Source organism: Macrobrachium nipponense, chromosome 29, assembly GCF_015104395.2.
Source record: "Macrobrachium nipponense isolate FS-2020 chromosome 29, ASM1510439v2, whole genome shotgun sequence".
Lineage (NCBI taxonomy): Eukaryota > Metazoa > Arthropoda > Malacostraca > Decapoda > Palaemonidae > Macrobrachium > Macrobrachium nipponense.
In genome coordinates, this window is record NC_061092.1 from 29,672,904 (window position 1) to 29,700,091 (window position 27,188).

Here is a 27,188-nt window from a genome sequence, read left to right on the forward strand (position 1 = left end):
CTTGCATAATAAATTACAGTTATTATCCCTTGAGTAGAATTTTTGGAGCTGATGCATTGAAAATTTATTTTTTTGCTGACCATCTCTGCATATCTCATTGGGGTGGGTTTGCTTTTCTCTTTTACCTGATATTCTTGATTTCTCTCTTTATTTGTTTCTTTCTTATTTTGGATTTTATTATCTTGGTTGTTATTATTTGATTATGATTCATGGCTACAGGTGCATATATTTGCATTTTTTGTCGACTTACATCCTTTTCCTTCTTTTAGGTTTTTGCATATTTTTGGATGCAGATCTCTGCAATCATCCCCATATCCATCTAGGTATGCACATTTACCGATATATTTCATAGTTTGTGACATACCTTAGGATGTTTGTAGTAACATCTTTCTCCAAATCTGCAATTCCCTCTTTTCAAAAGGTTGTAGATTTTGTCTTTCTTGTCTATTTTTTCCTCTTTCCCGTCATTGTGTAGATCTGGGTAGAGCCTCTTCGGGATTTGCTTTTCTGTTGCCATATCGTAATTTATTTCTTCGTAGGTATGCTGCTTTATTGCCTCATATGTAGTATCAATGAGTATCTCTGCATCCATACTTTTATCTTGTTCTTTGTTTTCCTTATTTTTTTTCTGTCATTTCATTTTTGTTTACTTCTCTTCCGTTTTCCTCTTCTTCTTCTTCTTCTTCTTCTTCTTTCCTCTTCCTCTTCTTCTTCATCCTCAACTATTTGTACATTCAATCTTGATTTTAATAACATTGTCTATCCATGATAGACATGTTGAACAAAAAATTCTTGTATCTTTTCTCATATCTTGTATTACCTCAGCACACTGTGGATGGGTCGGAATATTGCATGCAGCACATTTTCTGATTAGGTTTTGTGGATTGACTATGCTATACCAAACCTTACACAGTTTGCATGCTTTTGGCATTCTTTTTCCTTAATTGCGTCAATTAGGATATTCACAAGATTCACCTTATTCATTTTCTTTTGTCGGAATATGTTGGTTTATGTATTTTTATTTTCTTTATGAGTCTCTTGACCACTTGGATTTTATTTGGAACTTCTTCAATTATTTTCAAGATGTTTTCATTAGATTTGTTCCAGTTTGAAGGATTATATCCTTCTAATATATCTATGAATGCTTTTGTATTCTTTTTGGTTTAGGACTGTTGCTGATTTCATAGATGGAAATGCCAGTTTCCCTTCCTGCTACCTCATCGTATTGCGAAGGAGGAGGAGGAGGAGGGGAGGAGGAGGAGGAGGAGGAGGAGGAGGAGGAGGAGGGAGGAGGGGAGGAGGAAAGGTAGTGCTGGAGTGAGGCAAATAAACAAGTTAAACAGGTCAGAGGCATTTACGGGCACGAGCGCCAGTAAGATAAGACGTTGTCGTTGTCGAGCGAGGTGTTTGCGATTGATGGTTTTGTCACTCTTTCTTTTCCTCCATTTACGTTGTCATTTCTCTCTTTTAGTTAATTCTCAGTTCTGTTTTGTCTTATTTTTCTTCTTCCGTACTGACTGCTTTTCTCTTTTAGGCCAGTGGAGACTGCGATTGTAATTTCGATAATAAAAAATGATCTCTTATGTTTCATAATCACATTGAACGCTCTATTTGATAGACTAGCTTTCGTAGGCCTAGGCCTTTAGCCTACATTTGTATATGTGGCTGTTTAACCATTTATAAATGTATTGACGCTTTGTTTCACTAATCAGTATAAAGTTCAACGCAGTTTAATTCCAGGTAGCTAAACAATTACACGCAAGTTAACTTGGCAGAATAAGTTCTGAATTGTGTGGGGCTGACATCATGGCAGAAAGTTCCAGAGCAAGAAAACTATATCCAGGAACTCTCTCTCTCTCTCTCTCTCTCTCTCTCTCTCTCTCTAGACACATAGCAGTAACCCTCTAAATGGTGCAGATGCTGCTGTTGGTATGCTCATTGCAAGCACATTGGAGTGGACTTAAGGCTCTAGATTTTTTCAACAAGTGGTTCGTCCTTGGAACAGCAACTTTAGAGGATGATTGTTGCAGTCATCTCTAGGTAATTTTCTGCTTCGGGGAAGCGTACTATAGGTTACTGATGAAGAAAAGGAGAAATATTCAGTCTCTTTGTAAGATGCTGTTATCAAAATAGGGGTGCAGAGATAGCTTATAGTATAGGCCTAGGTACTGTCAAGTTGTTCGCTTGTGTTGCATTATTATTGTAGATTTCCTATCATTTCATGCGCTTGGATCGTTTGATGATTTTTTTTTCGTAAATTTCCTTTTTTTGATGGCTATTTTTTTTTTTTATCTGTGTTCAGTATATGTATTTATTGTCCCTTTTATAAGATTGTTAGTAATAAGATTATTGTTATTACGAAACAAACCAGAATGTTTCCAACTTTAGAAGGAAGCTGTATAAAAGAAAACTGATCATAAGGAATTTTTAAAAAGTAATTTGTCAAAACGTTAAAATAAGAACGGTAAAAAGGCATACCTTTTTCACTTACAATGATACCGGTATGACTACCCAGTCCACACAATGCTGTACCCGCCCCCTCCCCCATGGGTTATAGCCAGGATTAAAATAATTTTTTTATACGTTTATTAAATTAATTTTTATTTCATACACTTATTGTATCAGTCAACACAATAAGAAAATTGGGAATACGTCGATTATCTTCAATATAGTCTCTCTCTCTCTCTCTCTCTCTCTCTCTCTCTCTCTTCTCTCTCTCTCCTCTCTCTCTCTCAGATTTTTCGTACGTATCTGAATACTGGATTACGCCAGAATCAGTTGCAAGCAATGCAGACACTCCCACCTGCATGTAAATTTGGATTGTTTCTGTGCGGTTCCATTCGACATCGATAATGTGTCTATTGTATCTCTCTACGTTTATTTCTGCTATTTGATTGTTCCTTCCTTTGTCAAATTTATGGGAGATGGAGTTTGCAAAAAGACCCTCTTAGCTCATGCTTGCCCTTAACTACAGAACTACAGGACAAGATACAGAAATCTAGTCACTTCAATTTTGATAACAAGGACTATCCGACACCATGGCAGTAAAATTGCTGCCATGGTGAAGTGCAAGTTTTTTCTTTTTCTTCCTTTTTTGGTGGAGGGGATGGTTGGGTGGGGCCGGGGGGCGGGCGTAGTATGGAGGGAGAGTTGTTTTACCATGGGTTCGTTTCTGAAGCGCTAACTCGCTCATTAACGAATTAAAAAAATGGAAACCGGTATAATCTCCCGGCCAAGAATCTAGATCAGAATAGCCGAAACCTGTGAAACCGGTTCTCTCTCTCTCTTCTCTCTTCTCTCTCTCTCTCTCTTCTCTCTTCTCTCTCTCTCTCTCTCTCTCTCTCAATTTTCGCGTTACTCCTCAGGCCTTTTTTTTTTGCAAATCGGGATTGACAGCCCGTCTTAAGGAATTTATTTGATAAGCAGATTTACCAAGAGGTGGTGTGGGAAGGCTGGCGAACCAGAAGCACTTTGATATGTCGTTTGTTAAGAGATGGCCACTGAAATATGTTGAGTGTGTATCTGAGGGTTGTAGTATAGGTCTGTGAGCTTTCTGGTACTACTGGTGAAAGGATGAGTATTTTAATGAAATACCTCGTTCATCGCATCAGTGCTTCCTGAGAACTAACAAATCGATGTACCGACGTAGTATATCTTGATACTCAGACGCCTCCTCATCTTCTCGTGAAGAAATCAAACTCCGCTATATTGTTAATCCATAAGATTTCGAAAGACACCATCAGTGCAACTCACGCGGTGCACTGCAGGCGTTACTTTAGGTCCTTTGCAACGTCCCTACGAAACCTAGCTGCAACCTATTCCGTTCCATTTACCGTGCCTCCGTTCATATCCTCTTTCTTCCTTCATAGTTTCCACCCTTTCCTAAGAATTGTTTTATAGTGCAACTGTGATGTTTTCCTCCGGTTACATCTGTAAAATCTCTTTATTCTCAGTTTCTGTTCCAGTCCTTAATGATCTCATAGGTCCCAGCGCTTGGCCTTTGGCCATAAACCTATATTCTATTCTATTCCCACGTTGGAGTCCACCAGATTTTGACTCTGGCCTTTGGGCCACAACTGAGAGAGATCCTTCGCAGATCCTTCGCTGTACTGTGAGGGCAAAACGACCGTCGTCTGGTGCGTTGCCTCCTGATGCCTATCATCCAATGCCACCCTCACGAAATGTTCTTTTGGCTCCAGGGGAGTTAATCGAAAATCGTAGCCAACCCTCCATATCTGATGCGATGGAGACAGATATCTGTGGGGTTTCCCATTATTTTCGGAAAAGGTGCGGTGGCTGGTTCCAACTTGTCTTCTCGCATTTGGCAAAACATATATACGTATATGTATTGTTTATACTGAATAGCTCCTGAAGGTAACATTTGTCGCCACTTGATAAGCAGTAGTAAAAATAGAAATGTAAATATTTTTAAATGGTCATGTAGAACTTTTAAATTCGGTTCAGGGTTTCCTTGGAAACGAAAAAGGAATTACACAAAACACACTAAATGTATAAATACACTCAAATACATATATACATACACACTCGAATCTCCTAGTGCCAGTTGACAAAATGATCACCCAGAAACCGGTAATCCATTACTGCTTTTATTGTGGTTTAGGAAAAAAAGCAAACAAGTTTGGTATGAAATAGGTATTATGCATTTGTAACTTGCATTAGAGAGAGAGAGTGAGAGAGAGAGAGAGAGAGAGAGAGAGAGAGAGAAACTGACGTCGTGGCTCTTCTCATATCTGTTGATAAAGATCTTTCAATATTCTCTCTCTCTCTCTCTCTTTCTCAATTATCGACCATAAAGTCGTCTACAAATATTGGTAGATGAGGAGGGTCAGAGTTCAGCACCCCACCCCCTTCCCCCTACAGCCCATATAAAATAAGTCCCCTTGACTCCCTCCACCTTTTAATCTCTTGAGCAAATGATGCCTGTCTTAGTGAGCTTTTTTTTTTTTTTACTTCTTTTTATTTATCCTCTGGTTATTCTTTGCCCTTATTTCACCGTTCTTCCGTTTCAATTTATACCTCCTTTCTGGGGGTTTAGAAGTCGTAGGAGTATTATGCGCATGCGCACACTCAGGGTTATGGACGTTGTTCGTGCTCGCCATTATTTTATAATGGTCGTTTAATGTTCTTTATGTGGCTAATTGTTATCGTTTCGCAAATTTATTTACACACGCACAGAGAGAGAGAGAGAGAGAGAGAGAGAGAGAGAGAGAGAGAGAGAGAGAGGATTTTCATCTCGGCACAGATACCTAAAAAGACGAAAACGTCTCTCTCTCTCTCTCTCTCTCCATAACGGAACCGTGAAAACTAATTTATAGTGTCATATAATCTGCACTTGAAGGAAGAAGCAAAATCCTTGATATTTATGCCGTTAACAAATTCTTTTTCTTTATATGGCTGAGAGAGAGAGAGAGAGAGAGAGAGAGAGAGAGAGAGAGAGAGAGAGAGAGTGAACACAATATCAAATGAAACAGATTCAGGATGCTACTGAAACCTCTCTTGATTCCGGGTAGAGCCCGAGGTCATGGCATCCCCTTCGTGTCTGGGCATCGAGATGACGATTAATTTTTCATTTCCTTTAAATGGCTCTCTTGCCCATACCCTGGCAATTGCATTAGCTTGGCGTTGCGCTTCCCAATGTGTCTGTGTAAGTGTAGGTACACAGAGAAGACATGCGAAGATATTTACACTGGGAATGTGTGTGTATTCATTGTGGGTGTTTAAACTCACTTCAAGTGTTAATTTTATTGTGAGTGTTACGTAAAGTTACTTTCATTGTGTTAAGTAAAGTGGCGAAAGCATTGTAAGTCGAAGGGTTTGTGGCTAAAATGGAACTAACTATGGCAATAGTAATAATTATAATTATTAGAGCCTTTTTAATGATAATAATAATAATAGTCAGAACTATTTTAATCAGTAAAATACAATGTAGCACTTAAAATCTGTAATTATACCCATCATAGGCCTCGTCTTCAGTAACAACATAACCGTAAAGTACTGGAATGACAGTTATCATCATTTTTATCATAATCATTATCTTTATTATCATTATCATCATCCTAAAACATCCAACATTATATGCGAGACTTGATCCCTGTCATTGATGACTGAAGACACCTGCTTCTCCAATTTGGGAAACCAGGACACGGGGGAAGAGACGCTTCCCCCCCCCCCCCCCCCCCCCCCCCCCCCCCCCCCCCCCCCCACCCCCCCCCCCCCCCCCCCCCCCCCCCCCCCCCCGTGTTCTGAGGGAGTTTATCGGCTCCGATCGTCAAGAGCTGATTTGGTGAGGAAGGAATATTTATTTAGTTTTTGTTTATTGTGTATGTTAATTTTTTTATTATCTTTCTACATTTGTTGGAGGACGGTTACGTATTTCATTGTTTTTTTTTCGATAATTCCTTTTTCCTCTTGGAGGGGAGTCATCATGACCTATTGCGTGGTTTGTTTTTGTTTGTGTGTGTGTACATTATATATATATTTACACACACACACACACACACACACACATATATATATATTATATATATATATATATGTGTGTGTGTGTGTGTGTCTGTGCGCGTGTGGTGTGTGCGCGCGTGTGTGTGAGTGCGCGCGCGCGAAGTGCGCGCGCGCCGTGTCTATGATATATAGACAATTATTGTTTTTTAAGAAGCTGTACACTTGAGTACATGTCTATTGTTGCTGTTTACTTTGAACATAAACATTGGTAATTTAAGTATACCTCCTTATATACGTTTATTATTTAAGAATTCACTGGTTATTGGCTGTACGTTGCTTTCGTTGCATAGCAATGGCGATGGGCTGCCGGTAGGTAAGTTTGGTTGGATAGGATTCGTTGACCTCCGGAGTCCTGCCTCTGACTAGCCCGAGATGACACCACGGGAGCGCGTCGGCGGAAGGATGGAGGGGCTGGGAGTCCTTCGGATGAGAGGAGGAGGAGGAGGAAGAGGGGGAAGTAGGGTGGGGGAGGTGGGTTACTGATGTTTTGACGTCGCGTCAAGAATCGTTTTCGCCTCTCTCTCTCTCTCTCTCTCTCTCTCTCTCTCATATTTTGACGTCGCTTCAAAAAATCGCTTGCGCCTCTCTCTCTCTCTCATATGTTGTTTTGACGCCATATCAAAGGATAATTTTCAACTCTCTCTCTCTCTCTCTCTCTCTCTCTCTCAGGAATTCAAGGTCACTGATATTCGTGTTCCTTCACCCCTTCAAGATGGTGTACTTAAAGTTATCGTAATCTCGGTAGTCATTCAGAAAGTTATCCCACACTTAACTAAAAAGCATTTGCTTGCATTGTTTCTGAAAGCAGTAAAGGAAAAAGATGAAATTTCGATGCTTTAGCGATTACCTCGAGTTACTTAATCGTCCACATGGACGCTATTCATATGGAAGGAGGTCGCCCTAGGGACCATTGACTTGAAATTGGAGCTTCCTAAGAATGTCATACAGTATAATTGTTCTTGTATGTCATAAATTCAAAATTTTGTGAAGGACAGATGCTACTCCTCTCTACAGCAAGTACTTGAGTGGCGAGGTTGCAGTCCCCACGTCTTGGCTGCTAGTGTTTGCATACGACCTTATTTGGTGGTCAGTTACCAGACTTGGCGTTGCTTTACTACGCTGACCTGACAACTGATCTGGCCACTGGCCTTTCTGACAAGTGACCTTATGTAATGAACATGACTCTGCCGTTAGTAGCAACTCGTGTTGATTTTTTCTTCCCTAAAAATTCAGGGAGAATAAGATTAAAAGAAAACAATAGTAAGTTAATGAACTTACACGGAGAAGCATATTGTATATACAGAAATAAATGTCAAAGTAATTTTCACGCAGACTTAGTAGACAGAATTACCAACTGCATTATGAAAATATCACGAAAAATCGTAGATTTGCTTCCCTAAATGCCGTATGCAAATGGAAATGTCTTTACCATTTTTCTTTCAAGTTAAGGTATATACTATGTTCAACTGCCTTAAAACTTCCTTGTTAATCAATGTCGCAGCATTCATTGCCACGTATGTTGGTGGTGGATGTTTTTATTCTCAAGTTTACATTCCGTCTTCTGGATTCCTCTAAATGTTCCGACGACTGTTTAAATGTCCTAATCTATTTAAATGCGATAGATGAAATCTTTTAAAAATCATTTCAGGTGTTTAGAAGCTCATTTAAATGTCAGTTATATTCCTCTAAATGTTCAGACGTCAATTAAAATGTCCTAATTAAGTTCTATCGACAAAATAATTTTGAAGTCATTTTAAGTATTTAGAAGCAAATTTGAATGTCTTGTACATTTCTCGAAATGTTCAGACGGTTATTTAAATGTCCTATTGAAATACAATATATAAAACTATTTTAAAATAACTTTAAATGACTAGAAGCAAGTTTAAACGTCGTCCTCTTCATTCCTCTAAATGTCCTGACGGCTATTTAAATGTCCTAATCAAATGCAATAGATAAAACCTTTTAAAATGCAGTAGGTAAACTTATTTCTAAAGCAACACTGTTCTAGAGCCTGTAATAACATCCGGACAGCTGATGCAGAATGGGGGAGCGCAAGAGCGCAGCTGTTTAAAAAACGCGCATGAATCAACTAGCGATCGAAATTGGATGCCCAAGTGAATAGTATGCGCGATTTCTTCCCCCTCCCCTCCCCCGCACCCTCTTATCTTATCAACTCCCCCCTTAATTTTCTATTAACACTGACTGTTATAATTTGCATTTTTTCCAATTATTTATTAATTTATTTTATTCCTAATAAGTGATTTCCCTCTGTATTTCCCATTACCTTGTTACTTCTTTCTAATAGACACCATATTCTTTGGAAGCTTGAATTTCAAGTCAGTGGCCCCTTTGGTGGGTTTGAACCATATGATAAGGTTCAGCTGGATAGAAATAATAATTTATGTTAAAGTTAATTTTTTAGATAAAGTTATGTGCAAAGTATTGTATAAATACTATCAGTTATCATCATTATGGGTAAAATGTTAAGACTCTTACTTATGCCTATGACTAGTTTATCATTGTGTTTAAATACGGTATGTGAGGTTTAATATTAATTTGCGACCAGATTGTGTGTGTGTTTGTGTGTGTACACGTATGTGCGTTTCTACGACTACTTCGTGTCAGTTGTCATTTCAGGACATCTGTCCACATCAGACGTAATTATCGTCAATAGAGAACACGCGTTTTTCCACCATCAGAAGTATCAGATGAACGAGCCCAAGCCCGTTTCGCGTCTCGAATGACGCAACTCAGCTGTTCATCGATTTAACGACTCATATATGGTGGGGTATTGTATCCCGTATGGACTCTGTTGAGATCATGGTCATGATGAACAGGATCTGATGTTGTCCAGATGGGAAAGGAAGTGCTTCTTGTTTCTGCCTTTTCTTGTTGTCACATTTTGATTTTTCCCTGTTGTCACTATTTTGGTTTTTTACTGTTGTCACTATTTGTTGTTTTCCTGTTGTCACTATTTTGGTTTTTTACTGTTGTCACCATTTTGTATTTTTCCATGTCATTATTTTGGTTTTTTCCTGATGTCACTATTTTGGCTCTTTCCTGTTGTCACTATTTTGGTTTTTTACTGTTATCACCATTTTTCCCCCCATGTCACTATTTTGGTTTGATTTGATATGTACTACTGTACACTAAACAGCTTTCGAGAACCTGTTCAATTGTGAAGAAGAATCAAGGGCAGCTTTCGTTTGTATATATATTTCCCTTTACACCTCTGTGATTTTCTCCACCATTTAATTGACTTATGCCATTATGAAATTTTAAAAATTATTATTATACTATTATCTTTGTGGAACGGTCTATCTGAGGACGTTGTGCTATTAAAACCTCAAAAGTCCAAGCGAAGATGCTGTGCATTTCTACCGTAGAATAACTCTCCATGTGCTTTTGAGGATTTATTAACATTTTTACTTATTTATTTAATTATTTGTTATTTATCTCTGTCTTCTGATAACTGATCTCTACTTTGTGTATTTCCTATTACCTTCAGTGCTTTCTTCCCAATGAACGCCATATTCTTTGAAAACTTGAATTTTAAGTCAGTGGCCCCTGTAAGCCTGTTACATTTGAATAGGGTTCATATTCTGAATAATAATAATAACAGTAATGATCATACTGTAGTTTCTCAATCTTTGGAATGAGGTTCTTTGTAGCAGGTAAAACATACAGCAGCTGTCCAAAGGTGATGAGTATCAAAATCATCTTGGCCTTCATGTTATTACAGGAATAATTAAAATATCATGGTCCATGAATACTTCTTTGTCTGACCAAAGATAAAAAAAAAGGAAAAAGAAAAGTTTTGAATCATGGTATTGTGACTCTTTCATGTCCCATTTAAGGTAAAAAAAAAAAAAAAAAACAGCACGATTTATTGTAAGTCTTTCCGATGAAAAAGAGGAAAGTACTGACTTCCAAAACATAATTTTATAGTTACTTTCATGTTCAATTTAAGGTAAATAACGTTATGACTTATACGTAGTCTTGCTGATGAAAAAAGGGAAGGCCTGACATATGGCCCGTGTGGAAAGCAACGGGGCAACTCGGTCTGAAGCATTCTAAGCAAGTTTCCCCCGTTTCCGTTACATCCTTGACCTGGGAGGGTCAAGCAACAAGCACTGCTTGCAAGCAAAAAGATTGAGGAAGAAACTTCATGCTCACGTTTAAGACTGTTTTTCCACTGTGACCTCTGCATTTGCAACGCCTTCATTGCTCATTCATTCAACTTACATTCAGTTTAATAAATGGACCATATTCACTGTCACGCCAGTGTTCTGAATGTAATCAATCAATCGTTTTCAAATCCTGCTTCTGAAGTCCACTTCACCCTCACCATAAAAACCAATTTCATCGTCAGCCCTTTAACCCCCCTCCCCTTCCCCCTGTCATACGGGTAGGGGCAACATGCTTCACATGACCAAACCCCGTTAAGACGAACTATCCCCACCCCTCCCCCGTCCATTGACCTACTCCATCGGATGCTGTGAACTTGTTTTCAAAGGCGTCTGGATCACTGGGGTCGAATTCGTTTTGTTTTTGCTTGTTTTAATGAAAGCATCTGGATTATTCTTATACTTATACGTAAGGTTATTCATTGTTTGCCTATTCCATAGTTAACACAAACGCTTACGAACAAAAAACCTAAAAAACAAGAGGGTTTATTTTTTTTATGCAACCGACGCTACTGTGCAGAAGGGAAGATGGTCTAGTCTCTAAGTGTTCCATGTCATGAAATCTCCTTCCTTTTGACGTGTGCTTTTTCGCGCGACATGAACGGACGATTAAGCTGAGTCGCTGACTAAGCTTTTTCTTCCGGCTGTCACTGATTCACCGATTATCCCATATTGCGTGTGATTCATCCGTTTATGACGTCACTAGAGGATGCCAGCGATGACGAAATCTCCCGTGTGTGTCCTTCCCGTAACTATGGAGAAAAGGAGGGGAATCCCTCTCACTCACACACACACACACACACACACACACACACACAGGCGGGGCGTTTCCTAATCAATAAGTTTGTTGCGACCAGAGCCTACAGACACTCACAGACGCCTTCCTTCTGGTCTGGACTTGCGTCAGGATACTCGTCGTTTTCCAGTGATGTCCAGTTCCAGCAGCCGAGGCTTGGGGAATTCGTGGGCGGCATTTAAATCCAGTTACTTCCCTCCATTTTTAAATCCCCCTCGTAAACGCTTCCACCACAAGCGCGCGCAGTTCATATACAACTCCACGTTCATTGCCCGCCGATTATATTTGCGGCCCTTTAAATTGCTTCCCGCTATTAAAGAAAAAACATATTATAAACCTCTAAATCCATTCACTTACCGGAAAAGACAACGCAGAAGAGTAGAATCCACAGATATTCCATTCTGGTAAGAAACATTTCTTTATATCAGCGTTAAACAAGATCCGTATACGAAACACGTGCGTCGCGAAACCGGGACTGAATGTTCGAACACTCCCGACTAAGATCTGATTCACCACTGACGTTCGCTTTGGCTCTCTTTCTCTCGGTCGAGTCTCGAGACTCCGGGTCCGGGTGCGTCACGCTAACGCAAGCTATAGACGCCGCAACCCAACAGAAAACGGAGGATCGAGGTAACAAAAGACTATCGGGGTCGACGTACAAGTTTTCCAGTTGAAAAGGAGCCGTAACTAATGTTAGAGGTTTGGAAACCATTGCGCACGGAACGTTCATCCAACTTATGCTTACACCTGACAGGATACACTGATGCCTCCCGGCGTCGCGGACCGATTTCTTTATAGTTTGAAAGACTAAGTAAAAGGAAGTTGCAGAAGAATTGTGGCGGAAGTTGTGGTTTTATTAATGCTCAGCGATGTTTGATCGTAAGAGTTGATACGAAGGATTGTTTACGCATAGAAAAGTAATTTATCCTTTTTGTACAAAAGAAAGCAAACATCATTATGATTGTTAATTCTTGAAATAAGGGTCTAGAAAGGATTATATATTCTGCACCGTTCCCTTTACATCCCCATATTATGTGTTCCTACATAAACGCGTATACGTATATATTTATGTAGCTGTCGCTCTCTCGTCGCAACTTTCAAAGGAGAGTAATAAACTCTAAGGGGAGAACACTTACACTATGAGTATGATTCCTTGGCAAATTTTATATTTGATATATTCTCGTACTTTATGTTTATGTCTTTGATGGTTCAACGTCAACAACCTAGACGTTGCGTCGCCAGTTTTAATGACGTTAAATCAGTCTGACTGATATCTCGTAACTTTCATTAATTTCTTTGATGGAAAAAGTTTTTTTTTCCTAATTTCTAGAACCTCAATTAGAGTAAATAAGCATAGTTCATATGTTGTGAAATTCACACGCGCAAACACACGCACACACACATAGATGGCTCGACGTATAAAAACAAGGCAAGGATCACTACCGCATTTATGCCCTATATACTTCAATAGTTGAATCGTGGATGAACCCCTGTTCAGAAAACTCAACAAAGTAATCTTTTCTTATACCGGCACATGCGACTCATTAGTAGCTCATCAAACCCTCCAACACGCTTTATGCCACTTACCTCTGTCTTTCTCACACACTCTTGCTCTTTGTATATGAAGGCCCTACTTCGGCAGCACCTCTTCATTCTTTTCTCATCTCCGTTGTGAAACCTAGGAGGATAGAGTTTTTTCAGGAAATAAGCACAATATCTTGTTGTTTTTTAGCACATCAGATGATGATTTATAGCCTCAAAATACTTGGCATAAATGGCAGGTTCAGGGTGCTAAGGAAAAGTCTAATTCTGCTATTGACATGTTAGCCAGTAGGGTGGTACCAAGAGGATATCCAGTTGCTACCCCGTGCGTGCAATAAAAGTGCTCCTCTTTTGAGCAAAAAAGGGCCCATCCTTCATATTTCAGGATATAGCATTTCCTTGAGCACAGGTCCTGGAATGTCCAGTGTACGGGCTCTAATCCATAAGCGATCTAATGCTATCTATGTTCATAATTACATCCATGAGAACATTCGTGAACATACTATCCACGTTCATGGGTGTGAATGCAGTAAATATGCCTCGCTGTCGAACTTTCCCATTTTATTTTTTTTATTTAGTAAATGATCTCTTCTTTCTGTATTTTCTCATAACGTTCAGTTACTTCTTTCTAATAAACACCATATTCTCTGGAAGCTTGAATTTCAAGTCATTGAACTCTGTGGTGGTTTTTTCTTTTTTTCGTATGAATAGGATTCATCATCTGAATAATGATAATAATAATAGTAATAATAGGTGTATTGCTGCCTTGTTGATTTCAAATACTTGCGCTGTTGGTTTGGAGAGAGAGAAGGCGCGCCCCCCTCCCCCCCCATCCAATCTTTAGCATCTACTGTCTGCCTGCCGCTTGTGTTTTTCACACAATAACTTGTTTCCGGGGTTAGATTTCAGGAACCTTTAGCTCTTAACTTGCTAGCAACATAATCTTGGACAAGCTATAAGGTGGTCAGAATTAAGAAAAATGTCCCACACATTGATTGTTTTTTAACAGAATTATTACCTGATTTCAGTGATATTAGGCGAGGCACATAGCTTGCACTTAACTTCTGCTATCTGTTGCGTTTTAATATGAATTGCTTCATATGCACTCGTGCCATCTCTCGAGTGCCGAGATGAAGAGGTTAATTTCCTTTTTTCACGGGGCTCAGAGAGGATGTCATATCCAAATCAAGTGGTATGTTTATGTTTGTGGAGGAAGTTGGTTTCCTTCAATATATATACATATATATAGATATATATATATATATATATCATATATATTTATATAAATATATATTATATACATTATGGAAAAAATTTCACAAGTTTTATGCACATTCTATTTAGTTTTTAAATTACCATTTTTTCAATCCATAGGGTTCATTGCCACAAACATCTGCCGAGGCGATGACTACAGAAGTTTTAACGTAAGATAACACCGTATTAACACGGCCTAATCAATCAATCAGAAGCTTGGGGAATTCCTCGTGTTTTCATGAGTAAAGTGGCGCCTTTACTCATCGTTGTCTATCACGACAGTACTGAAACTGCATACTGATTTTGTGCAAATAAAAGTATTCTACATGATAGTCTGGATTGCAAGTGAAAGAATACAATATATTGATATCCTACAGATAATCTTGAGCGAGTAGGTTTACAGAAACTTAGAGGGTTCGAATTACGTACAGGAAGGAGTTCTGGAGGAAGAGCAGGTATCTGGTCTAGAATTTGTGGCACCTGGTTCCAGCTCAGGGTTGTCTGCCCACTTCAGTTCGCGCCGAAGTGACTCTAGGGGTCTCTGTGGGATTAGATGGGCTTTCAGGGCCAGAGGCCTTCTATATCTTTTTCTATAAAAGTGTGTACCTTTCTTTAGGTTATTATATTAAATGTCATTTCTTCTTCTTCTTCTTCTTCTTCTTCTTCTTTCTTCTTCTTCTTCTTCTTCTTATATTATTATTATTATTATTATTATTATTATTATTATTATTCAGAAGATGAACTTCTTCTTCTTCTTCTGTCTTTTTTTCTTTCTTCTTCTTTCTTCTTCTTCTTCTTTCTTCTTCTTCTTATTATTATTATTATTATTATTATTTCAGAAGATAACCCATTCTTCTTCTTTCTGGTCTTCTTCTTCTTCTTCTTGCTTCCTTATTCTTCTTCTCTTCTTCGTCTTCTTCTTCTTTTCTTCTTTCTTCTCTTCTTCTTCTTATTATTATTATTATTATTATTATTATTATTCAGATGATAAACCCTATTCTTCTTCTTCTTCTTCTTCTTCTTCTTCTTCCTATTATTATTATTATTATTATTATTATTATTATTATTATTATTATTTTATTATTATTATAGATAAACCCTATTCATATGGAACAAGCCCACCACTGTGACCATTGATTTAAAATTCAAGCTTCCAAAGAATATGGTGTTCACTCGAAAGAAGTAACAAAAGTTAACGGGAAATGCAGACAGAGGAGATCAGTTATTAGAAAAACAGATAAATTAACAAATAGATAAATAAATAGATGAAGAATGTAAGTAAAATATTAAAATATACAAGTTAAGAGAGTGTCATGCTAATTTAAAATGCCATGCAGCATTGCTCTACTAATGATATTTTTATTGTTGTTTGTGGTTGTATATATTTATGGGTCCTTTTTTTATTTTCATGCAATTTAATTCTTTCCTTTTTCTCGTTCCTTCCCCGCATAAGGTGTTCTGTTCTGTGAACGCCTGCTTTGCAAGTTAATTGCCTTTTAGACTTTCTGTATTGTAATAATAATAATAATAATAATAATAATAATAATAATAATAATAATAATAATAATAATAATATTTTTGAAAATGTTCTGAAGGAGTATTGACTAAGATTCGATCTGCCCCTGGGGTTGCTTCCAGTACGGGAGGTAGTGCTGTCAGTAAACCTCACGCGGTGCGCTGTAGGCTTTGCATAAGATTCCTTGCAGCGTCCATCTGGCCCTTAGCTGCAACCCTTTTCATTTCTTTGACTGTACCTCCGTTCATATTGTCCTTTTTTCAACTAACTGTCCACCCACTTCTAACAATTAATTGTTTCACAGTGCAACTGCGAGTTTTTTTCTCCTTTTACAATTTAAAACCTTTACTGTCAATTTTCCTTTCAGCGCTGAATGACTTCCAAGGTACTAGCGCTTGGCCTTTTGGCTTAAATTTTGAATTATATTCATTATGATTACTGATGACAAACGGCCATCTCCTTGTAATAAATGTTAATATTTGCCAAGATTCTAAAATCATTCCACTTGATCCTCTAATTTGACCCAGTATCCTAATTTTTATTTATGTGGATCTGGTTTTTCAAAGGTTATTGGAGTTGAGTAGATTGTAATTCAATAACTTCAGCAAAATGAGTTTCATACATTACCCGTAAAAGTCGATGTCTATTTATGCCGAGGCTGGAAATAGATTCATGCCCTGAGGGAGTCGTTCAATTGGAACTTCACAAGTTCAAGCAAAGATGCAGTGTATTACTATACCCTAATGCTATTCCCCTTGCAGTTTAAAACATTTTTATCTGCTTATTAATTTGTTAGATTATTTTTTTAATAAGGGAGATATCTCTTCTTTCTGTATTTCCCTTTACCGTCACCTACTTCCTAATGAACACCATAATATTCTTTGGAAGCTTGAATTTCAAGTCGGTGGCCCTAGTGGGCTTGTTCCATATGAATAGGGTTCCTCGTCTGAATAATAATAATAATAATAATAATAATAATAATAATAATAATAATAATAATAATAATAAATAATACTGTTAAAAAGAATGGCAGAACTAAGCGAGTTGATTTCATACATTGTTTTTTCTATTTTGCTTACAATTCGCTTCTCAGGCTCAGCGATGTTTCTGAGTAACATCGCTGAGCCTGAGAAGCGAATTGTAAGAAAAGTAGAAAAAACAATAAATAAATCAACTCGTTTAATTCTGTCATTCTTTTTAACAGCATTTGCCTAAAATAGGGTCTTCTACCAAAATAATAATAATAATAATAAGAGATGGCAGAAAAAGGCTAAGAAGCAAGAAAACAAGGGAGAAACTGAACGAGAAATACAAAGTACAGGAGAGGGGACTATACAACACAAGAAAATGTAAAACAGAGGCTTAAGGCCAAAGCATATAAGATCCAACGGTACCTGAACAGGAATAAGGGATACCAACAGAACAAACTATTCGGACCAACCAGAAAAGACTACACAGAAAAGACTAAGAGGGGAAGACAACCACCAAGAAATTGCAGAAGCCGAACAAATTAAGAGACTCTGGGAAAACATATGGAGCTATCCGGTATCACACAACAAGCATGCAACATGGCTCCAGGAAGTCAAGGAAGAAGAAACAGGGAGAATAAAACAAAGATTCGCTGAGATCACGACAGACGCAGTCAGACACCAACTAAAGAAAATACCCAACTGGAAAGCCCCAGGTCCCGATGAAGTCCATGGATACTGGCTCAAAAACTTCAAGCTTCTACACCCACGAATAGCAAAACAACTCCAGCATTGTATCACAAATCACCATGCGCCTAAATGGATGACCACAGGTAGAACATCCTTAGTACAAAAAGACAAGAGTTAGGGAAATATAGCCAGTAACTACAGGCCTATCACCTGCCTACCAATAATGTGGAAGTTGCTAACAGGTATCATCAGTGAAAGGCTATACAATTACTTAGAGGATACAAACACCATCCCCCACCAACAGAAAGGCTGCAGAAGGAAGTGTAGGGGCACAAAAGACCAGCTCCTGATAGACAAAATGGTAATGAAGAACAGTAGGAGAAGGAAAACCAACCTAAGCATGGCATGGATAGACTATAAGAAAGCCTTCGACATGATACCACGCACATGGCTAATAGAATGCTTGAAAATATATGGGGCAGAGGAAAACACCATCAGCTTCCTCAAAAATACAATGCGCAACTGGAATACAATACTTACAAGCTCTGGAATAAGACTAGCAGAGGTTAATATCAGGAGAGGAATCTTCCAGGGCGACTACTGTACCCACTACTCTTCGCAGTAGCCATGATCCCCATGACAAAAGTACTGCAGAAGATGGATGCTGAGTACCAACTCAAGAAAAGAGGCAACAGAATTAACCATCTGATGTTCATGGACGGTAAGAGCATCAAGGAAATAGATGCCCTAATCCAGACTCTAAGGATTGTATCTGGGGACATCAGGATGGAGTTTGGAATAGAAAAATGTGCCTTAGTCAACATACAAAAGGGCAAAGTAACAAGGACTGAAGGGAGGAAACTACCAGATGGGAACAACATCAAACACATAGATGAGATGGTATACAAATACCTGGGAATAATGGAAGGAGGGGATATAAAACACCAAAAGATGAAGGACACGATAAGGAAAGAATATATGCAGAGACTCAAGGCGATACTCAAGTCAAAACTCAACGACGGAGATATAATAAAAGCCATAAACACACGGGCAGTGCCAGTAACCAGATACAGCTCAGGAATAGTGGAATGGACGAAGCCAGAACTTCGCAGCATAGACCAGAAAACGAGGAAACATAAGACAATACACAAAGCACTACACCCAAGAGTAAATACGGACAGACTATACATAACACGAAAGGAAGGAGGGAGGGGACTACTAAGCATAGAGGACTGCGTCAACATTGAGAACAGAGCACTGGGCAATATATGAAAACCAGTGAAGACGAGTGGCTCAAGAGTCTATGGGAAGAAGGACTGATAAAAGTAGACGAAGACCCAGAAATATACAGAGACAGGAGAATGACGAGCAGAACAGAGGAATGGCACAACAAACCAATGCACGGACAATACATGAGACAGACTAAAGAACTAGCCAGCGATGACACATGGCAATGGCTACTGAGGGTAGAGCTCAAGAAGGAAACTGAAGGAATGATAACAGCGGCACAAGATCAGGCCCTAAGAACCAGATATGTTCAAAGAACGATAGATGGAAATAACATCTCTCCCATATGTAGGAAGTGCAGTACGAAAAATGAAACCATAAACCATATAGCAAGCGAATGTCCGGCACTTTCACAGAACCAGTACAGAAAGAGGCATGATTCAGTAGCAAAAGCCCTCCACTGGAGCCTGTGCAAGAAACACCAGCTACCTTGCAGTAATAAGTGGTACAAGCACCAACCTGAAGGAGTGATAGAAAACGATCAGGCAAAGATCCTCTGGGACTATGGTATCGGAACAGATAGGGTGATACGTGCAAATAGACCAGACTTGGCGTTGATCGACAAAATCAAGAAGAAATTATCACTCATTGATGGTGCAATACCATGGGACACCAGAGTTCAAGAGAAATAAAGGGAAAAAATGGATAAGTATCAAGACCTGAAAATAAAAAGGGCGATATGCCAGTGGAAATTGTATCCATAATCATAGGAACACTAGGCACGATCCCAAGATCCCTGAAAAGGAATCTGGAAAAACTAGAAGCCGAAGTAGCTCCAGGACTCATGCAGAAGAGTGTGATCCTAGAAACGGCACACATAGTAAGAAAAGTGATGGACTCCTAAGGAAGCAGGATGCAACCCGGAACCCCATACTATAAATACCACCCAGTCGAATTGGAGGACTCTGATAGACAAAAAAAAAAAAATATATATATATATAATAATAATAATAATAATAATAATAATAATAATAATAATAATAATAATAATAATAATAATAACAACCCATAAACCAAGATCATAAACTGATGACCTTGAGTTGGAAAACCTGTCTATGTTCGACTTGTTTGTATGGGAGAACCAGATGATACACAGGTGTCAATTATCAACAATTTTGTTGCGTAGTGTGTCACTTGTAATTCGTTTGGGTTCTCTCTCCATTTTTTATTTTATTCATTAACTCTCACATACTTGCATTTCACGCAGTGTTTACTTCTGATTCTCATATTCGGATGTTATTTATTTGTATGTTTTGGTTAACCTTTTCCGTTATTTGCATTACTACCCTAATACAGTTCTCCTTCCATTTAAATAGTATGCATATATTTTTATGTATTTATTATTTTTTTCCTTTTTTTTTTTACATGTAAGGCATCTTTCTGTATTTCCCTTCACGTCCTGTTCTTCTTTCTAATCAAAACCATATTCTTTGGAAGCTTGAATTACAAGTCAATGGCCCCTGTGATGGGCTTGTTCCTTACGAATAGGTTTCATTCACTGAATAATAATAATAATAATAATAATAATAATAATAATAATAATAATAATAATAATAATAATAATAATAATAGTGACTGCATTTAATTAGTCAAATAAAAGTATAACAAAGCCATGTAAATAAATGAAATGAGTAAAAAAGTTATAAATTATTAAAAGGAAAGTGCGCTTGAAGTTAACTTCCAACACTGGAACTGTTATAAATGGCTTACGTAAGTCTGACATATCACAAATGAATGTGTGGTAATAATTATAATAATAAATAATAATATGGAAGAAAGCCAGCAATGTTTACTATAACTCTTCTTACCCATTCAGAAGATTTATTTTTACTTGGTAAACCTTCGTCAGCAGCCTGAAATATAGAATCATTATGATCGACTTGAGACCTGTCTGTTATGTAGGCCTGTCATGGTCCTCAGTCTGTTTATCTCGTTCTTGTTCCCCCCCCCCCCCCCCCCTTGTGAATAATACTCTTCAGCGTTTCTATTTTGATCATGGTAGTCGATTATTTCCTATTTGTCAAACTATCGCTTGAGCTTTCTCCTTTAATTGCTATTGTGTATCCTGCAGACTCTCTCAATTTTATTATTCTTGGTCGTTGATTTGGCTCCATCTCTCGTGCTCAGCTCTATTATTTTTCTCAAGGAAGAGGGTAGATAAGTACTGGGGGGAAGTCCACCTTCTCCTCCTCTCATTTATGTTTGATGAAGTGGTTTGAATGTGGTTGCCACCGAAGTTTTGAAACCTTGACGTGTACTGTATACCAGCCTTACCCCACCAATGAAAGATTTGCAATCGTCTGTCCCGTAGGGGGTTGGTGCTGTCAGTGCAGCTCATGCGGTTGACTGTAGGCATTACTTAAGGTTCATTTTAGCGACCCTTCGACCCCTAGCTGCAACCCTTCTCATTCCTATTACTTACTCCGTTCATAATCTCTTTTTGTCTTCTTACTTTCCATCTTCTCCTGGTAATTGATTCCTAGTGCAAGTGCTTGGTTTTTCCTCCTGTTACCCCTGTCGAACCCTTTTTAAGCTATCTTGTCTTGTTTAATGATAAAACTACGTTGCTTCAGGTGATCCAAGCAATAAGTTACATACCTGCTGGTTAGTCGACAGTGGTGAGTCGCAGTTAACAAATGGTGTTAAACCTGCTGGAATCCATAGAATTAGCACCCTGTGAACACAACTTTGGTGGGTAGCGACCGCTTTTCTTTTAAGTTTTTTTTTCTTCTTTGGTCAAATTATTAACCTTTGTCAGAGAGAGAGAGAGAGAGAGAGAGAGAGAGAGAGAGAGAGAGAGAGAGAGAGAGAGAGAGAGAGAGGGTGGGGGTGGACGGGAATCTCACCACTGTTAACGCATGTGTGCATTTGCAATTGGATATGCTTACGATAGTTTTTTTTATATTATATTTCAGTGGTCGAAATAATTTTATTGCCAGCAAAACAATCGTATCTGCCCAGTAGAATTTGAAATTGAAACTGGTCTGGTTAGGCAAACTAAAAAAAAAAAATAGTTTGAGCCCCCATTGCTTTGCTTTATTTTTTCATGCCTAACTACTACTACTACTACTACTACTACTACTACACTACTAACTAACTCTACTCTATACTACTATAATAATAATAATAATAATAATAATGATAATAATAATGTGAGCTGTAAGCATCATTAGAAATTTTTCTGGGTACGTAATACTGATGAATGTACGTTTTCATGTTTAACACAATTTGATCGGTTTTGGGCCATTTTATATATATTTACATTTTGTGCCGGTAATACTTGTAGTGTGAATTCCAGCGGCTCTTCCAATTAATCACCATATAAACAACATTAAAATTTCGATACTTGAAGTAGTTTAGTTACTCAAAGTATTTAGGTACATTTTCTATGAAAGAAGTCAAGTACCGTTTTCTATCATGACCGCTGTACATAATAACCTGCGTAATTACACCCGTCGTTAACCCTTGTAGCATAATGTTTATTTCATGAGGCTAATTACGACTTTTATGGCAGACTGTTTATTTTTACCGAAGCTGGTTAAAAATTCAAAAACTTAATATTTACAAGTCTTTTGGATGTTGCATTTATTTGAAGTCTGCATTGAAAATGTTGGAATGTTTGTTTACATGCAATCATTGAGTGTAGGAAACCCATAGCGCCTCACGTATCGCAGTTAAGATAATGATTCTTTCATAATGTAGTTTACCTTATCAGTAGTTCGTAATCTCTCGTACTTCTGAGTATCTAAGGACACCCCTTGAAGTCCGTAGGATAGCGAGATCCTTCCCGCGATAGACTGTCATAGCGGGTCAGCTGAAGGAAGACGCCTTTGATTAGAAAGAGACAGTCCGCTCTATAGGAGGCTATCAGGATCATGTCAGGAAGCCCTGCTGATAGATTACCAGGTCCTATCTGCTTCTCGGAGGCTGGCAACATTGCCGAGCACTGGCGGCTGTTCATCCAGGAGTTCGAGATCTATCTCATCGGCACCGAGCAGGACTCGAAATCGGACAAGATCAAACTGAATCTGTTCCTGCGATGCGCCGGACGAGACGCCCTCAAGCTCTACAACAGTTTCACGTACGCCGCCAACGAGGACCCCAACAGCTATGAGACGGTCGTAGCCAAGTTCAACAAATACTTCGAGCAGGGCAGGAGCGAACTGACGGAGAGGTACGTGTTCAACAACCGCGTACAACGAGCTGGCGAGACCATCGACGCGTTCGCCGCCGACCTCATGAACAAGGCCCAGTCGTGCGGGTTCGGGGAGGAGACCGAGGCCATGGTGATGATGGCCATCGTCAAGGGCCTGTCGTCCACCACTTTCAGGGAGAAGCTGTCCGAAGTGGAGAACCTGACTCTCGATAAGGTCATCAAATTGGGCCGGATCCACGAAATCGTCATGCAGGAGCATCCGAGCAGCGAAGAGGACGAGGACATAGCGATGTGTTGGAAGCGCCTCTAAGAATCGACTTGTGTTCAGACGGTCTTCCTTATTATATGATAATGGCATCGTTGTCGTCGTGTATATGAGGGGATAATGAAATCTCGTGTGACTGATCAAGTGTTGTTGTCCTTGTGTTCGTTGGTGTATCATATACTACCGTACAAATTCATGGTGTAAACAGCTAATATATATATATATATATATATATATATATATATATATATAATATATATATATATATATATATATAATGATGAGAAACATATAGATAAGTTTATATTTGTATCTATGAGAAGTATATGTATTAACAGATGATTGTATTCGTAAGTAAATTTTGGTTTTTACGCTCGCAGGTAGCATATTTGTGTGCGTTAATGTATACATGCATATATCATTTGCATAATATGGACTTGTGGAAATCGAAATATTTTGAGATGCCTGCTGTTTATAATTAATTAATTTTACCTTGCCATTCCTCACTTCGGTATTTGAAAGACGTTTGTATTGTATTTGAAAGTCGTCTGTATTGTTGCCTATTTTCATGACAGATTTCAAAACTTGCAATCAAAACCCAGACATCATATCAAATGCTACTTGTTACCTGGCTTGGATACTAATGTAGAGGTAAATTTAGACCCAGCAAATAGGGAGGGTTGTAGTTGAATTTGAAGAATGACTTATGCATATCTGGCATTGTAGTGTTACGTGCATAAAAGAACGGTGATTGTGAAAGGTATTTCATCAGCCATTTAAGATGAAAGTACCCGGATAATCTGAGAAGAAAAGGGAGACGAGAGGGGATTCGTAGAGAGAAAATAAAAATGATTGTGGCAGAAGTAACCTTTTATGTAGGAGAGTCTAAATGAGCTTTTGTTTTAATTAGTTTATTCTAGAGGTCGTATACCTTGATGCACAGTGGAGAGTTGATATCGATGAGTTCGGTAATGATGAAGTAAGTCACGGGGAATGAGGAAAAGAAGGAGGGAGAATGCGCATTCCTTCGTGGAAAAGAATTGATAGTTTAGATTATGGAACTGAAAAATACTTGGGGAGGTGAATGTGGCCTCATTGAAGAGGCCATTTAAAGGAATTCGGCTATCAGGTTTTTAGAGGAAAGATGCCATGAACGTTGAATAGCTAAAACACTGGAGGTTACTGGGGGTATAGATGTGATGCTTGTACGATGGGTAAATGTATACACCATATGTATTCTCATTGTTTTCATTTAGAAACTGTTCAAAGGCCACTTAGGGATGCGGAAAAAAAAACCCGTTGACGGTGTATGTTTTAAATTATGGATTTAAACGAGCAATTTTGTTACTTAGTTCAATTTTACACTTTTTTTTTTAAATGTGAGTGTAGTCTAGTCTCTCTCTCTCTCTCTCTCTCGCCTCGGTCATCTCTCTCTCTCTCTCTCTCTCTCTCCTCTCTCTCTCATGTGTAACAGAATGCCTAATTTTTTTTTTTAAACAACGACATGTTTTAAAACACACTGTGTTGTACAGTTAAAAGTTATATTGCCCCCAGAGTATACAGAGCATAGATAAAGTGAAATAAAGTTTATTTTCTTTTTATATTCAAAATAATTAGCCGACATTTGTGAAACGTGACTTCAGTACGTTGTATGTAGTGTATGTTCAGTGTGCTTGCAGGAATGTATGCACGTTTTGCGTATTAAAATGTGCGTACCCTTAAGCACATACACAGACACATGTTATAAGTAGATATCGCTCAAGAATAGTGTTAAAACACCAGGTGTTTGTTCACTGGTAATTAGACTGAAGCTACATGTTACCTGTGCTTTACAGTGATGCTCGCATGGATTATATATAGAGGAATTTCTACATAACTCATTTTTACTGTTTTTTTTGTATGTATTTATCTAAGGTTAGGAAAGTGGGTGGATTCATTGTTTTATATGTCACGTCAAAGGAGATGATTTTTTGAAAATTATGATCGTGCTGGTTTGTAATTTTTATAATTCAGCTCAAAAGATTTTAGTCTTTGTCTGTGATAATCGATAGTGAATATTTTTTGTAAGTTAGTTCAGGAGAAATTACATCTGTCTAATACCTGTCGTGATTTAATTTACAATTTAAATGTTGAATTTTTTTCTACCACGATGTTTGGCTGAGTGACAGTTTTGGTATGTCAATATATGATTTTGTTCCTTGTTAACCTTTTTGTTAAAAAGATGAAATTAATTTCTAGAGGAGTTTAGTTAGGCGATGAACTAATTATTAGTGCTTATCACTAACCTACTCTACGTAGAGCAGAGATAGCACACTTAATTGTTTATGAAAACCTGTGTTCAGTAAACTGCCATAAAAGGAACAGATTTAAGGTCAAGATGTATGTTGTTCACAATATTGAAAATACTCTTCATATGAAGTAGCTGTGATTAGTCCTCTAAGGAAGGGGATGTGTGATATTGGTATCTGTTGGAGAAAATGAGCTGAAGTAAGATGCAGGCACTGATACTGACAATAGGATAAGGATATGCAAAGCTGTTATATTGATTTTCATATACCTTGAGACGACTGGTGTGAATTTCACACTAATCTCTGCATATATATATCTGTATATATATATATATATATATATATATATATATATACGTATATAATGTATATATATATATATATATATATATATATATATATATATATTATTATAAAACAAATACAGATATATATGTATATTATTATATGTATATATATGCATATATATATACATATATAAATTTTAACATGACAGATTATATGTATATATACCTACAAATATTTATATATACACATTAAATACCTATATATGTATATGTAATATATATATAATATATATACATATAATATATATATATAATATATATATATATATATCTTACTTATTCCGGATTCCATGTTAACCACTCCCTCCTCTTATTGACTAATTTTGTTTTAAGAGAAGAAGAATCACTGACAAGAAACTTTTAAAAGTCCCCGATATAGATTCAGCTGTTCTCCGTATACGTGTTCAAATTCTATAAGGAAGAATTATAATGTAAATAACGCTTAGTTTTTTTTAATGTTTTGTGAAGATATTGTTTTGAATTTATTGTGAAATGCATTTAATTCTATCTCGTTAATGATGTACCTGTTACAGAGTGTTTACTACATGTATATGTTTTATATTTATAAACTTTGTCGAGAAGAGGCTGGACGTTTTATTGCACTTTTCTCAATGGATAGGTTTCTGATATATCTGTCCTATATTTATGTGTCTATTTAAATTAACATATACATCACATACATACTACATACATACATACACACACACACACACACACACACACACACATATATATATATATATATATATATATATATATTTAGGGCCGTTGCCTCGTATAATAAGGCGCCCTGTGAGGTTATGTTAGACTTGCGATAATCTTACGCTAAGTCGGTTGGTATTGCACTTCCATATTCATTGGAGTGTCTTGGGGTTTGTAGATCACTTACGAAGTCGGTATTATCCCATTTGGTTATGACGACGATGTGTTAAACTCATGATGATTTCTTTCTGATGTGAGGTTCTTAGTAGAAAACACGAAGTATAAAAATACTTATATTCTCTGATATTACATAGTGAAGATCAAGTAGGATTGTATAGGTCTTCTAATGACGATAACTTGATCGCTTCTGCCAATGATGAGGGCTAATTCTATTCTGTTCTCTTCTACATGATAAAGCTTAGGTAAAGATATCAGTTCTGCCAATGAATGATGGCTAACTCTATTCTGACTACCATCTCGGTTACAACGTCATAAGGAAGGATGTTACTAAGACAGTAGCTCGAACATATGAACATACATACAAAATGAGACACATTACTAATCACGTAGGCCATTTGAATTATAGGTCGTGGTAGTTGTCTCAAGCAGGGAGCTTCGACTAATGTTTCAAAACAAATGAATGACCACAGATGACGGCATGTCAACTT

At 37.7% G+C, this 27,188-nt stretch overlaps 3 protein-coding genes across 4 annotated transcripts in view; 2 read left to right on the forward strand and 1 right to left on the reverse strand.

The window, feature by feature from the left end:
• The window catches only part of LOC135206218 (uncharacterized), a 59,424-nt gene extending 47,379 nt beyond the window's left edge, over positions 1–12,045 (reverse strand). The window contains exon 1 of the mRNA XM_064237567.1: positions 11,863–12,045. Coding sequence (XP_064093637.1) covers positions 11,863–11,920 — 58 coding nt within the window. The 5' untranslated portion in view covers positions 11,921–12,045. The remainder of the gene's footprint in view (positions 1–11,862) is intronic.
• The window catches only part of LOC135206217 (hypoxia-inducible factor 3-alpha-like), a 493,950-nt gene that overhangs the window by 45,115 nt on the left and 421,647 nt on the right, over positions 1–27,188 (forward strand). The window lies entirely within an intron of this gene.
• Positions 22,638–23,228, forward strand: LOC135206302 (uncharacterized). The gene has a single exon (XM_064237726.1). It carries the CDS (start codon positions 22,638–22,640, stop codon positions 23,226–23,228), a length of 591 nt encoding a protein of 196 aa, XP_064093796.1.